General features: G+C 52.7%; 2 protein-coding genes across 2 annotated transcripts; one reads left to right on the top strand and one right to left on the bottom strand.

Moving 5' to 3' along the window:
* Positions 1–3,453: 3,453 nt before the first annotated feature.
* On the bottom strand, positions 3,454–4,315 carry LOC119092223 (proclotting enzyme-like). The gene has a single exon (XM_037215197.1). The coding sequence runs from the start codon at positions 4,313–4,315 to the stop codon at positions 3,608–3,610; it is 708 nt and encodes a 235-aa protein (XP_037071092.1). The 3' UTR covers positions 3,454–3,607.
* Positions 4,316–8,920: 4,605 nt separating this feature from the next.
* LOC119092222 (cell surface hyaluronidase-like) lies at positions 8,921–14,341 on the top strand. Its single transcript, XM_037215196.1, has 3 exons — positions 8,921–8,964; positions 11,079–13,829; positions 14,131–14,341. The coding sequence occupies exons 1-3, from the start codon at positions 8,921–8,923 to the stop codon at positions 14,339–14,341; spliced, it is 3,006 nt and encodes a 1,001-aa protein (XP_037071091.1).

The following is a 14,341-nucleotide window of genomic DNA, read 5'->3' as shown; positions in this document are numbered from 1 at the left end:
ACGTCCTTTCACTCGCATCAGTAGAGGTGCGCACGGTGGTTGTCATGACGACGGTGTTTGCACTGCAGGAAGGAAGCGTAGTGCTGTTGTAAAGCCTTGGCAGCGCAATTCGAACTCCGAAATAATTAAAATTAATGCCTTATCATGTACCGACGGTGCTGCATAGGCCCAGTGCTATTGTTACACGTAACTTGTTCGTGGCTCCCCTACAGTACATTTCGAAATGTCCCCCAAATGTTAGGCACTCCCTTTCGTTGGCACTTCACTTGCGTCGGACCGCGCATCACTCACGAACTGACAGTCTCGGCAGCCCCTCCTTCCCCCCTTCCACGAAGACCGCCGTGCGTTACCACCGTCAGTCTTAGGTTGCGTCCTACGACTTTGTCCGATATATCGAGGGCTTGAAACGATCTATCATGATCCAGTGCGGTGGTACTTGACGGCGTGCCTCGGCACGCGTTGTGTGAATGTTCCCATGTTATCTGGCCGCATTTACTTCATCTAATCAACACCTCTGTCGCCTCTTGTTTTCAGGATTCCTGGAAGGCTGCCTCTGCCGTCCCTCTTCACACATCTGGTCTTCGCGGCATCACTAGTAAGTTCAAACATTTATCAATCTTGTCTGTATAGTCTAAAATATATCAAAGTTGTGTGCATGTAGCTTTTAGCTGGATCACAGAACGCTCATGACTCAACACAAGCCTTATGACTAAACAGAGGCCATCCTAATCCACACTGTCCAATAGTGTGGATTAGGATGGCCTCTGATACACATGGCAATAATCCACACTGAATTATCGGGTCGACGTTGATCGCATCGTCGCCGTCACCGCGATTGATATAAATATTGCCTTTGATAGTGTCGACCGTGACGTCATTCTGACGAAGCTGCAGTGGTATGGCGTGGATAAGAGTTGCTTTGAGAGCTACCTTGCTGGTCGGCTGCAGGTGGTGAGAGGGGGATGTCTTCCTCCTCCATCGACTCACAGCGTACCTCAGAGATCCCCCCATCATCTTCAGGATCTTCACGAACGACATTCCACCCCACCTACCTCACGGACGTCTAGCATCCTAAGCCGACGTGATACAACTGCCAGACTCAACTCATCACCAACTATCCGTTTTGAAATTCTGCCAGAATAAACTATCAAAGTCATCAAATCCTACTTCACACCTAATTACCTTACCACGCGCTCGGGTGGGGGTCAATTTAATCCCTCGAAAGTTTTTTTCCAGATTTTGCTCTGAACGGCCCGGTGTAGCCACGCCTTTTCGTAGCTATAGAAAATCAAACAGTGGATCGTTTGGTATCAACAAGAAGATGTACCTTGTAAGGTCAGTAACCTAGGACAGGTCAAAGTCAGCCCATGGATTCTGCGAAGACAATTTCTAGGGATTCGTTCAATCTGATGCAGCAATGGGGTGTTACACGGAGCCATACACCTCTGCGATTGTTTCCTAGGCAACACAAGAATTGAATTACCGAATTCAATTCGCCTAGGGCCAGACATGTATGTCAGCCCGAGGTCAAAACCAACCTGTTTTATCACCAGGGTGCTTGCCACATGGTGTAATTTCTGGTGCTTATTTTGAATTTATTGATGACAGGAACCGCATTATTACCTTATACACCGTCGGTCATTAAACACCTTCCATGAATTTCTTTAAGGGCAGAATAGATCAATGACCTGAAATGCCCCAAGCAACATGTTCTCTTAAGAAACATGCTGTCTAGCGTAATCCTTGAGCTTATTCAAATGTAAATATCAAAGCGGTCTTGTATGATTTTCGTCACCATGACGTTTGACAGTTCAGAAAAGGTCACTGACCTTAATGAGCAACAGCGACGTTTTTCCTAGAACAGTTAGTTAGGTTCACGGTGGCTGCATAAGGTCCGTGGCACACAATACACAAATATGGGGTTTGACCTTGTTTGACCTTATTTGTCCCTGAAGCCATGGCATAAGAACCTGAAATGTTGACCCAAATCTAATTCACGTAAAGGTCAACACACCCTGAGAATTTGGTGTTTTTGGCTCCCATAGTTTTTGAGATATTAGGGGGTCAAACTGACCCCCACCCGAGCGAATGGTATTCAACCGGCTGTCCGTGCGCGTGGAACAAGCGCTCGGGTGGGAATCAAATTAGCCCCCCAAACAGCTTTCCAGAATGATTTCCGAACGGCGTTGTGTAGCCGCGCCAAATTTTCAGCACCTGCGAGGAATTAAATAGCGGACTATAGATGTCAAAATTGAATGTGCCTTGTAAGGTCGTTGACATGTAGCAGGTCAAATTCAGGTCATGGCTGCCGGCGAAGAACATTCCTGGGGGAGCCGTTGACCTAGGGTCAGGTATGGTCAAAACGAGCTTAAAACTAACATGCCTTTTTACCCGAGAGCTTGGTTTTAAGGGACAGTTTCTGGTGCTCATTTCCAATTCATCAATGACAGGGATCGCGGCAGACATGTTCCATGAACTTTTTAAACGTCACAGTAGGTCGCTGACCTAAAATGACCGATGTACACATTTTGTTTAATGAACATGGCGCCTAACGTAACCCCTGATACCTATCCGGATGACAAACTAGGACTAATATCGTAGGTATTTGGTCACATTGACCATACAAAGGTCAACAAGGTCACTGACCTCACTAGCCTTTTGCTTAGAGCAGATGTCTTGCTTCATGGCGGTTGCATGAGGAGTCCTGGATGCACTTGAGACAAAAAGCTCTAGTTTGTCACAAGTGACTTCACGTACAACTTAATATACCCCGTGCATTTGATGTATCTAGCTATCTTAGTCTCTTTTTTGGATATCAGTGGATCGAACTGACCCCCCAATCGAGCGCAGTGTATTCAGCCGGCCACCCGGGCGCGATACATTGAATCCCATCAAAACCACTTCTTCTCGGTACTTCACGATCCCTGAGTAATACCTCATCCCTTCACCTTGACAATGCGGCGCACAAATGAAGCCCTTTGCCGTCTGTAGAGAACATGGGCGTTACTTTTGAAATTACCATTTACTGACGCATGCACGTGCCGTGTGTTATCAAGAAGTGCAACTATATCTCGTTTTTTGTTGGAATACAACTCTTCACCTCTTTCCATACGTGATTCGTAAACTCCTTACCCCGTCCCATCTCAGCAACTAAGTCCCACGTTGCCCCCGTCCAGTCGCACGTTGACACCCATTCCCACGTACAACGAGGCTGGTGGTAGGGTCGTGGTTGCCGATACCGGCAATCCACGATCTTTATGCCGGATGTCGCGGTAATGAAAATTTCGTGGGCAGTGCTCGGCATCTAAAATTAAAACATATGAATTGAGCTCACAATGGAGGGCTTGCGGCTTCAACTGTACTGCAATATCCTCTGTTGTTAAGCTCAGACCGCTATAGAAAAATGCATCCAGGCAGAAAACAGTGTATTGCAAGCATCGTAAAAAGCTGCAGAGTTTGGCATCAGCCATCAGCCTTGTAAATTTTTAATTTGGATACCGCTGCAAGGTCAGTGGTTATCCGCAAGTAGACACTGATCATCAAGTTGAGTACATTGGTGTTTCGAAGAGAGAAACACCAATGTACTCAGTGCTACTAATACACAATGCTACTGTGTGGCATCGAGGCTGTCGAGGATCCAGTCGATGTATGAGGACACCTTGGTGTAGATGCCGGGAAAGTTGGCGTTGCCACATCCAACACCGGTGGAGATGATACCGATCAGCTGGTAGGAGCCGTCGGGCAGCTGAACCATGAGTGGACCTCCCGAATCTCCCCGGCACGCGTCCCGCGGCTTGTCGTCCCCGCTGCTGGCGCATATCTTGGTGCCCTGGAAGCCGCCTGGAAATATCCACTCGAACTGCGCCGTTTGGCGGTAAGCGTTCTCGCAGGCGGTCTCGTTGACCACGCACAGCAGTACCTCTTGCAGCAGGTCAGATGGCTGGCCGCCGAACTCGAGGACGCCCCAGCCGGCTATCTCGGCGTCCTGGCCGTGGTGCTGCGTGCCGGCCGGCGGCAGGCAGATGGGCCGCACGGCGTCCGTCAGCTGCACCGGCGACTGCAGCCGAACTACCGCCAGGTCGTTCTGCGACGCGTGGTACTGTGGGTGCCGCACAATGCTGGAGATGTTGCGCTCCTGGTGTTCGACGTCCCACGAGGTGGTCAGGTCGTGGTCGCCGATGTGGGCCACTACGGTGGAGGCCTGCTCGGGCCGTAGGCAATGGGCGGCCGTGAGCACGTGCCGGTCCGTGATAAGTACACCGCCGCAGAACCAGTCGGTCAGGCCGGCATCTGTTCGCCGACCAAACAACACCATCCACGGCCACTTCCCGAGCACGGCCTCAATGCCGCCAATAGTTTCTTGAATGGCGCCAGGGACAGGGGAACCCACCTCGTTCTGTAAGTTCGTCCGACAGTTCAGTCGCGCCTATGTCGCGGCGAAAGCCAAAGACGCCGATTGTCCTACTCGGGTCGCCACATTCTTCGGCAGAAGCTGAGCGGGAACCGCGGTGATAGGTTCGGACGTGTTGTATGCAGACGACGCGCAGCAGATAAGCGGCGTGTGACCTGAGAAGCCGCACGGCGTCGGAGGCTTGTTCAGGATGCTCTCTGTCTTGTCTTGTAGACGGGGCAATCGAGAATTGGCTTGCATAGTTGGTCCTCACCACTGCAGTGTCCCGCTGGCCTCTTGCAACAACTCCGTTGACGATGCGGCGCCGAGGAGCGCAGACAGCAGGGCCAATGCGCCACGGCCCGAGCTCCATGTTGGTGGCAGTCGCGACGCCACCTCCGCTCGCCTTCACCCGGCCCGGCGCAGTGAGCCCGTGCGCGTGGCTACCCGGCCTCCCCGTTATAAGCCGCTCTATCTAAGCCGGCAATGTCTATCGGACCCATGGTCACCACAGATTAGAGTCGTTCATGGAATGTTCACGGCCGGCTGGTGGGCTTGGAGCTGCCAGCGCCAGTATCCCTGTTTTTTTTTTGTTTTTTGCTGGACGAGATCCCTCGCTGGTATGCATGCTACATGAAAGTACAATGGCTGTGAGCTATCAGCCGGCAATTATTTCAGCTGGGGTTCCTACCCTTTACAGGTGGTGTGCGCCGCATGGCAGCGATTACGGTCAGGCATCCTTGTATTGCCGCTTGGAATTCTTTCGATTGCATTACTCCTTGAGTGCATATCTCGCTGTTTGTAAGCCTTGCCACAATTCGCGGCCGTGCATACGGCGTACCATCACGTAGACATTGCTGCAGCCGCGATCAGTTTAGCCATTTGAGATTAGATGTTCTTGTACAATTACACTGCACGTCCCTCTTCCTATACCAATGTTGCGATGGGTATCATTCAAGAACATTAGCAGTTCGCAAAATGATTGCTGCAACACGCAAAACCAATACCAAAGATGTCAGTGGCACGTGAAGGTGTTGCTTACCGATGATTTTACATGTTGATGCTACATTTTGAATGCAGGTGGTGATCGTCCACTGTTGTGGAGGGCCATTTGGGCTGCAATGTTGACGGATTGCCGTATGTGTAGCACCCTCATGGCCGTATCTACGGATCCCTTGCCGCGCAGGCCTGAGATCGATTCGGGCCTTAATCAACATAGGCTTCTCGTCCTCTATAATAGCGCATATAATCATAATAATAACACTAACAGTATGTACTAATAATAATCCGTTAGGATACAATAACGTCTTAACCAAGTATGTGAACGCAAGTAGATAATATAAATCGCGGACAACTACCCACGAACAGCACGAGAAACAACAATTCGGCAAGTTGAACGGCAAGCAAACTACTCGGCAAGTTGAAGTGCTACAAGTGAGTCAGCACGTTCGCTACTGTGGCAATTGTGACACGGCCATTCTGGCAAGGACTCTGACTTCATGCAGACGCTCCACTATGTAATCAGACAATGACTCATTGAGAAATACGTTTACTTAAGAATGAAATGTTGTAGTCTAAAGCGATATTTCTGCACGTAAATTTCGCCGTGATGGGGGTCAATGCCGCCCCCAAGGTTTTTGAGGATACCCTCCGGCATGTTGTGCAATCTGGCTCAAATTTTTGGTAGCCAATGAAGCATCCGTTGCGCGCGTTTTCAGATAAAAAAACGTGTCCCTAGCTTTTTTGGTTCCGGGACAGCAGAGTTTTTTACGAACACTGCAGAAACACGAAATCCCGGCCTGATTAGGCTGCGGGTGGTAACTGACGATGCCGTGGAACGCGAGCGGCGGGTCGACATTGTTCCACTAAAGGGAGTGCTCCACAATTCTATATGGCTTTAAACTGAAAAAAAACATTTTGAAGACTATTCGGTACAGTTCACAGCCATGCCTTTCTAAAGGTCTAAAACCCTGTAGTTTATAAACCTACACGCCCGTGAGATGGGGAGACTATCTCGGGGAGAGTATTTTGGGGTTGCCTTAGTATTATGACGTCATAATAACGCCATAAACTTTACTATTCAATGAGCCTTGCGGCGATCAAGGCCAAGGAGATATGATGGTCGAGTCGTTCTTATCTGACGTTCGTAAGCACGATTTCAACATAAAGCGACCGTCAATTGACTCTCAATCAGTTTTGTACAGGGTACGAAGACGTAATCAAACGATGGCGTATCGATAAGAAATTTACTGAACAGAGAATGGTGTTGTCAGGAGAATTACACTTAAAAGTATACCAACAACAATGAGCGCCAAGTGAGCTTGCTTGATTACATCTGACGCTTGTACTATATCTACAAATTTGAAACATTCCCTTTGCCTGTCAACGGCCTGTGCGCATTGCGATGCAGAAGTGCACGCGTGCGCATCTCTGATCAAAGCTGTAGCAGATTTTACAAAGCAAAGGTCCGACGAAATCAGCCTTAGCCTGCTAACCTTGGCTAAGGTAGCATCTACCTTGGTGATACAAGGTAGATGTGACGATTTGATATTCAATTATCCGCAGTGCAAGATGTTATCATACTCAGCTGCCGCATATCTTTCTTATGTCCATACGATTGTATGCACAACAAGCTGCACTGAAATATGCATACAAATATCTGCAATATCGATTCATATATGGATATTAGAATCACCGCGTAAGTAGTTCGATATTGATCTCGTGGACGCGGGCTGCGCGCGGGTACAAAGAATTTCTCGTGCGGGTACAACCAGTCCGCGAGAAACAAAGCCATTTTCTTCATGTCCATTTTTGTAACAATGACGCCTTTTTCGAGGAGTCTATCGGTATCGCACTCTTTTGTCGTAACATTCAGCGGCAGCACTTGTTGCACCACAGATGCTACAGGTCATGCACATTTACGAGCTTCAAGTCCGAGCCGAAGACGACATGCGATATCAGCAGCTGTTGCCGAATCACGGTCGGCGCCGTATAAATGTCCGGCGGCTGTTGCCCGGGGTCACCCAGAGACCGACCATGCTGACGTGGACGGTGTGCTGTTGTGGCGGTGCTGGCCACCGACCCGGGCGGCCGCCGAGTGTCCCGCACCGAGGCGAGCGACCTGCAGCCGTGGAGCGCCGCCTCCTCCTGGGACGCCGGCGCCGTAAGCATGACCTCGCCAGCAGGGGCCAGCCCGCCCGCTCAGTATGTGAACTCTGTGATACTCATCAACGTGTCATGTAGATGTTTTTACTGCCATGGTAATAGCTAGCCAAATTTGCCCTGCGATTATTTTTCCACATGTGCACTGAAAATGATTGAAATTGGATGTCTAAGCCATGTCGTAGGTGCCCATCAAGCATTTATCTTTGTAAGAGCGAGACTGAGGCCGTCGGCCTCTTTCTCAATTCTGACCATATCCCAGGCGTACTGTTTGGGTGCGTTCCGCGCTAAACACTCTCCGTGACCGTTACTGATCCTGCGCGACTCGTCATTCGTTTAAGGGGCAGTTGGATACGAATCGACGTAGGGACATCTCAGTCTGGTTAGAGTCTTGCAAGCTAGACCAAGAAACAAATAAAAAATGTTAAGAAGCGTAATTGCATGCAAAATTCGCATACGTAACCTGGACGAGGTTTACCTGAGACCTCACCATTCTTAATCACGGGAAAATTAAGCAAGACGAGAAACAGGTAAGCCGACGAGCTGAGCCATAAAGTAACGTTGTTGCGGAAGAAAACTGCCTCGGATGTGAGGTGCCGGCTCGTACGCCGCGCCAGTCTCGATGCATGATCGGTAAAGGCCATAACGAAACGTCCTTATGGCCGCCTCCAACCGCTAAACAAAGATAGCCCCGGCGAAAGCTAGCGAACGAGCCGCCGCGCCCAAGCGCGCCTCAGAGGCCTCGGCCACCATTCCCATCCACGCTGGGCGCGGGCGCCCTGTCTCGCCTAGCCAAATCACCTCCAGCCTCGCTTCCACGCTAAATCACTAAACACAGACCGTCACCTCTGTTTACAAAAATTACTCAGATATAGACGAAGCGTGTGACACCCCTCCCCTCCCCCTTACTTTTGGGAGTACGCCAATTACACAGCGCCGGGATGGGAGGGTCGCGTGGTCAGTGCCCCCCCCCCCCCCCTTCACCCAACTACACGGGAGGGAACGGATGGCCGTGGCCCGCGCCCCGCCAGATGAGGAGGGGTCAAGGGACACGTTTCGAGCGCCAGACGTCCATGGCTCGGAAAGGATGGGTCAACAGACTGTGAACTCACACGTGCATGCTGCCGCCGATATTCCGTTGCCCGCGGGGCCAGATGTCACCGCCAGATTGTCAGCACCACCCTCTCCTCCACGCTCCCCACTTGTAACCCCCGATTGACTCCTCTGAAAGCTTTTTTGCTGGTACACTTTCTCCAACTGGGTCGGCCCATCCTCCTTTGCTCACAGTCCAATAGTTTTGCCGCAAAGCCTCTCCGTCCAATTGTGTTGCCGGGCCAGCTTGCGCTGCTTCCAGGGCTCGGCCCCAACATGCCCCTGGGCCACATATTGGGCGTGGTGTCGCCGGCCACGGTGTAGGGCCGGCTCAATGTCGCCTCGCGCGGCCCCCGCGCGTCCCGCTCTAGCCCAGCCCACACGTGGCGTGACGCTTCTGATGGCGCTGGGGTGAAGGCGGCACCGGCGCGGCGGGGGTTCCTGGGACGGAGCGGCACACATCTTCATGTATGACTTGTCTGCGCGCATGTTTCGCTGGTGATCTGGCTTTTCGCGTGCATTAGCCTTCACGTGATGGTCCATCTCGAAAGACGGGGTCACCGTCATGGTCGTTCCGGGGGGAACCAGCCGCGTACCCCATCTGGCCGGGTAACACACCCTATTTCCGCACGCAGATCTGGTGAAAATCTGCGCCGCGTTGTCGCCACAGGTCAATCGGCTGGAGCGCTGGACGGGTCCGCATTCAGCCCTCAGGCCCCGCTCGGCCTGAGTAATGCTCGCCACGTCTACATAGCCATGTTTTCACATCACATCATTTCACACTGAGATAGAAAGGGGATACCAATGTTAACCATTCAGAAAGTGGTAGGTCTCCGTCTTTACCTCCATTCCCGGTTCCCGCATCCCCATGCCTTACGGTGGTGCAGCGCAAGCCACATAGAGAATCGGCATACGAATGATTATTTACGAGAATTTTTTTTATTTTTACGGTCTTCAATTTAAGTTGCTACATTTAATTTACGAAAACGCCGGCAATCAAATGCATGATTTTGTACCCATTCTTTGTTAAATTCAGGTGCTGATGATTTTACGACCTCGTCACCCTGTCAAAAATTGGCGACGCCGCCCCTGGTGTTCACAGCCCATAAGAATGTATGATTTTCAGAACACAGTGATAAATGACACCTTCTATTCGTCCATTAACACATTCCAATCATGCACTGACACATTCCAGTCATGCAATGATGCATTCAATCCATGCACTGACACCTTCCAATCGTGGCCAGGATTGACACGTCCGGGCCTGGCACTGATGTGCCTGACCCAACGGCTATCTTGCTTTAACCTATTTGGATGGAGTTTCATGTCTGAAGATAAAATGAGGCGTCCAAAAACATACTCTTATTCTTCTACTTCGAAGAACAATGTCGTTCACCCGGCATTTTCACAAGCGGTGTGCCCACGTCGTAAGCGACTCTGTGAGGCACGCATGCCTCGTTTGAAAGACTAATGTTGGACGTGCGGTGTTGCGTCGTGTGCAACGCGATTGGAATGTAAGAACGGCGGTGAAAATATGTCGTACATTTCTGGGCTTTGAAGACCCTTTGGCTGCGTTTTGGCAAGCATGTTCTAGACGCAGCAATGGTTAAAGTTATGGCAGTCCGGTACTCGGACCGCAGCGACACGCCATCTGCCCGTGGCACTACGCCTCGTGCGCCCGAGCGTTGTGCTCAAATTTTACTAATCAGCGATGCGGCGTTCAGCGCGTGCGCAGCGCTAAGCAAAACATGACGGACAGACGCAGCCGAAGCAAAAATTTATATGTACTTACTAACATTTCCTGAACAGTAACAGCCTGCCCAATTCATCGTCGCCAAATCTTTGCACGTGACAGGTAGCAGGCGCGACCACAAATATGACCCTTCGCGATCTACCTAAGCGCGTCAATTTGTTATCTCTTAGATCGCAGGTTGCCAAGATGTGCCCACAATTTAGACCTCAGTGTATAAAAAATAAATAAGTTTACATGTATATATATATATATATATATATTATGCATACAAATATATATATATATATATATATATATATATATATTATGCATACAAATATATATAGATATATATATATATATATATATAATTCATTTCGTGATACATAATACAACACATGATATTTTGCGAGATTTCTGTTGAGCTAAAAAAACATTTCAGCCACTCGCTGATCACGGAGCCCACACTGTACGTGTGAGTCGAGATACAGACCGGACGGATGTCCCCAGTCGGTCAGAACAGTTTGTGTCTGCATCCGTCAGCGGCCCCTGCGCACGTGCTCAGCTCATTGGGACCGTCCTGCTGCAGGTGCCGGCGTCCGGTGACGTCACCATCGACCGTCCGCTGCTGCTGGACGTCAGCACGGCCGCGCTCGGCGCCGTGACTATCGTGGACGGCGGCCGGCTGGTCTTCGACCCCAGTGCCGACGAACTGCTGCTCAGCGCCAGCCTTATCGAGCTGGATGGCGGCGAGCTCTGGATCGGCTCCGAGGAGTGCCCGTTCGAAAGCCGCGCCGAGGTACTGCTCACTGGTCAGCGCGACGAGGCAGAGGGCGCCGCCGACGTGCAAAAGGCCGTGCTCGTGCGACGAGGGGCCCTAGAGGTGCACGGTAAGCCCAAGCGCTCGTGGACCAAGCTGGCAGCTACCGTGCCCAAATCGACGAGTGAGGACCTGGTGGATAACCCCATCTACAGCATACAAGACGAGAAAGACCTCATAAGCAATGGCTTCCACATGTACGAGTTCGACAGCGACGGTAACCCCGTACGGAACTGGGGACGCGTGACGGGACCGAGTAAGTACAGCCGAGTGCTCGACCACACGGATAACGTGTTCGTGGTGGCCGTCTCACAGATGGCCACCTTCGGCAGCCACGACCCGGTCGCTACGGCGGAGGTGTTTGAGTCGCTCTGCTACGGTGGCGAGCGGCAGTCAGCCATTCGCAGCATGGTGGATCGCCAGCGGCTGGCGTTCGTCGCTATCTGCCACGTCGGCTCACCCGAGAACAGCGTAGAGATGGTCGGCACGGCCAACAACGGTCGCTCGCACACAGGACGCATAGTGCAAACCATCGGCGATGTCGAATTCGCCGCCATGTCGACCGTGGTGCTCAGTGGCTCCGACAGCCCCCTGCCCGAAATGGCGTCCTACGCGGCCGGCACCACACCCTCCATGGAGGTGATCCTCACTATGACCGACGACGTCAGCTCCTGGGAAACTGGCGATAGGATTGTCATCGCCTCCACCGACTTCAACCGAAACCAGGAGGAGGAGTTCGATCTGCTAGACTGCCCTAGCTGCGATGGCACGCAGGTGAAAATCATGGGCCCCATCTGGTACACGCACTGGGGTGAAATCACCGACGGCGTTGACATGCGTGCCGAGGTCGGTGACCTCACGCGCAACGTCCAATTCCACGGCCAAATGGAGGATGCCTGCTACGGAAGCAACTTGTGCGACAGCTTTGACTACGACACGTTTGGCGGACATATTAAAATGCTCTCAGGCTTCAACAGCGCCAGGATTGAAAACGCCGAGTTCTACCACATGGGGCAGCAGCCTGTCATCGGATCATATCCCATCCACTTCCACATGTGCCTGGACACTTCCCAGAAAGACGTGTATATCCGCGGCAATGCCATCCACAACACGTTCTCGCGCTGCCTCACCATCCACGGCACGCACAACGTCACCGCCGAGAACAACGTGGCGTTCGACCACCTGGGTCACTGCTTCTTCCTTGAGGACGGCGGCGAGCAGGACAACAGACTGATAGGCAACCTCGGCATGGGCACCAAAGCGGGCACCTTGCTGCCAACCGACGCCGTCAACAAGGTCAGCACGTTCTGGGTGACCAACCCCGACAACGAGGTCATCAACAACGTCGCGGCCGGCTCCGAAGGTATTGGCATCTGGATCTTGATGCCGGATTTGCCCACAGGTCCTTCTGCCAACGTAGACATGGGTCTTGTAGAAAAACAGGCATCGCGAACACTTGTCAAGGCCTTCCAAGGTAACGTGGCACACTCTAACAGGCGCTTTGGTTTCCGTCTGGACGATGAACTGCTCTCTGACGGAACGGTCCAGCCGCTCTGCTACTTTCCGCGCGTGGACCCGACCGACCCGGGGAGCGACATGGCGTTTCTACATCTTGACGATTTCGTGGCTTACAAAAACAGCGAGAGTGTCTGGATCAAGTCTATGCACACTTTGGCCACTAACTTCCGTATTGCCGAGAGCGGAATTGGCATCATATTTGCATCAGCCGCAGCGGCCAACCCCAACGAACATAACGAGATGCTATCTGGGGCACGTATCGTCGGCGACACAGCCAACAAGGGCGAGCCAGCGGGCGAAGTCCAGCTGCCATCCGGAGAGGTCATCCAGGTGGACCGTTCGCTACCCCGCACCGGGTCCGCGCAGCACGCGCAAATTGGCGTCGCCTTCTACCGTGGACCCGTGCATGTGGTGGACACGTCGTTTGCCGGCTTCCAGACTAACGCGCTGCGGCCGGCCGGCGCCATCGGCAAGAAGTTTAGCAATCCGTACTTCTCTTCGCCCATTGCCAGCGTGCGCAACGCCTCGTTTGACTTCGCCGACCCGGCCGCCGGTAGCCGCTTCTACGACGGTGACGGCACCGTAACGGGCTACGAGGAGCGTGACGGCAACCGGCACAATGTCCTGCTCGACTGGGACGGCTCGCTTACCACTTACCCTCGCGCCAGCCTGGTGAGGCCCATCCCACTGTTGATGAACGCACGCTGTGTGCTCCTGCCCAACTGGGGGCCGGGTGTCGGGCTCTGTCCGGACCGCTTCAACCGCGTGCAGCTTGGCATCGCCGGTAACATCCCCACATTCATGACGCGCAACGACCTGCAGACCGCCGAGACGGAGACGGCGCTGGCTGAGCAACAGGTCAGCTACTCACTCAACTCGGCCGAGTCGTACATCATGCACTTTAACACTACCGTGCCGGCCCGCTTCGGGTTCAACATGTACGGCGTCCAGCAAGGCCTGGCGCAGCTAGTTGGCGTCTGCGTGGGTGCCAACCAGGAGCTGGAAATAAAACCACGAAGGCAATACACCCTCGTCAACGACATGGAAGAGGTACTGGCCGACGAGAGCAACAGCAAGTACTTCTACGACCCGGCCATTGGAGTGGTGGTTTTCAGGTGAGTTGGCTCCATGCTGGTGTGGTAATCTTTAGGTAGGCAGGAGCACTGTAATACGGGCGTCCGGATTTCAGAAGGTTGGCATTACTAAGACTGTCAATGAACCAAAGCAGCGGACGGTGTATGCCTGTGGCCTGTGTTGGCTCATGTGCTTAGTGGGTGTACTGCGTTGGAGCTTTACGGCGCGCTCAGCTGCGGAGGCTATGAGGCGTCATCGAGCCGGGGCGGCTGTGCGCACCACCGAGCGCAGGTAGCCGTGCTAGCGTCGATGGACGACTGACCGTGTATGTACCGCCAACAGGTTCACCAGCCAGACTCCGCGCACCGACGCGACCACATCTCACTGTCCGGGCGACCTGGACGAGGACGGCAACGGCATTTGCACTACGCGCGTCATCATCGAGCTGCCGGCGGAGCACGATGACGGCGACTGTCGCTCCCGGGCCTACCCGGCCTACGCCACCGGGCCCGTGTCGGCCGAGGGTGCGCTCGCCGTGCCCGTCTTCGCCTAG

The sequence above is a fragment of the Pollicipes pollicipes genome, unplaced genomic scaffold (assembly GCF_011947565.3).
Source record: "Pollicipes pollicipes isolate AB1234 unplaced genomic scaffold, Ppol_2.1 Scaffold_3447;HRSCAF=4054_pilon_pilon_pilon, whole genome shotgun sequence".
Classification (NCBI taxonomy): domain Eukaryota; kingdom Metazoa; phylum Arthropoda; class Thecostraca; order Pollicipedomorpha; family Pollicipedidae; genus Pollicipes; species Pollicipes pollicipes.
Note: the sequence above shows the minus strand (reverse complement) of the source record. Positions and strands in the feature narration are given on the sequence as shown.

Bases quoted from the DNA above. Each gene is read 5' to 3' on its own strand.
- LOC119092222 (XM_037215196.1), top strand. From the start codon at position 8,921: ATGCCCCTGGGCCACATATTGGGCGTGGTGTCGCCGGCCACGGT. The intron at 8,965-11,078 runs GTAGGGCCGGCT...CTTCGACCCCAG, and splicing joins GTGGTGTCGCCGGCCACGGT to TGCCGACGAACTGCTGCTCA. The intron at 13,830-14,130 runs GTGAGTTGGCTC...TACCGCCAACAG, and splicing joins ATTGGAGTGGTGGTTTTCAG to GTTCACCAGCCAGACTCCGC.
- LOC119092223 (XM_037215197.1), bottom strand. From the start codon at position 4,315: ATGGTGTTGTTTGGTCGGCGAACAGATGCCGGCCTGACCGACTGGTTC.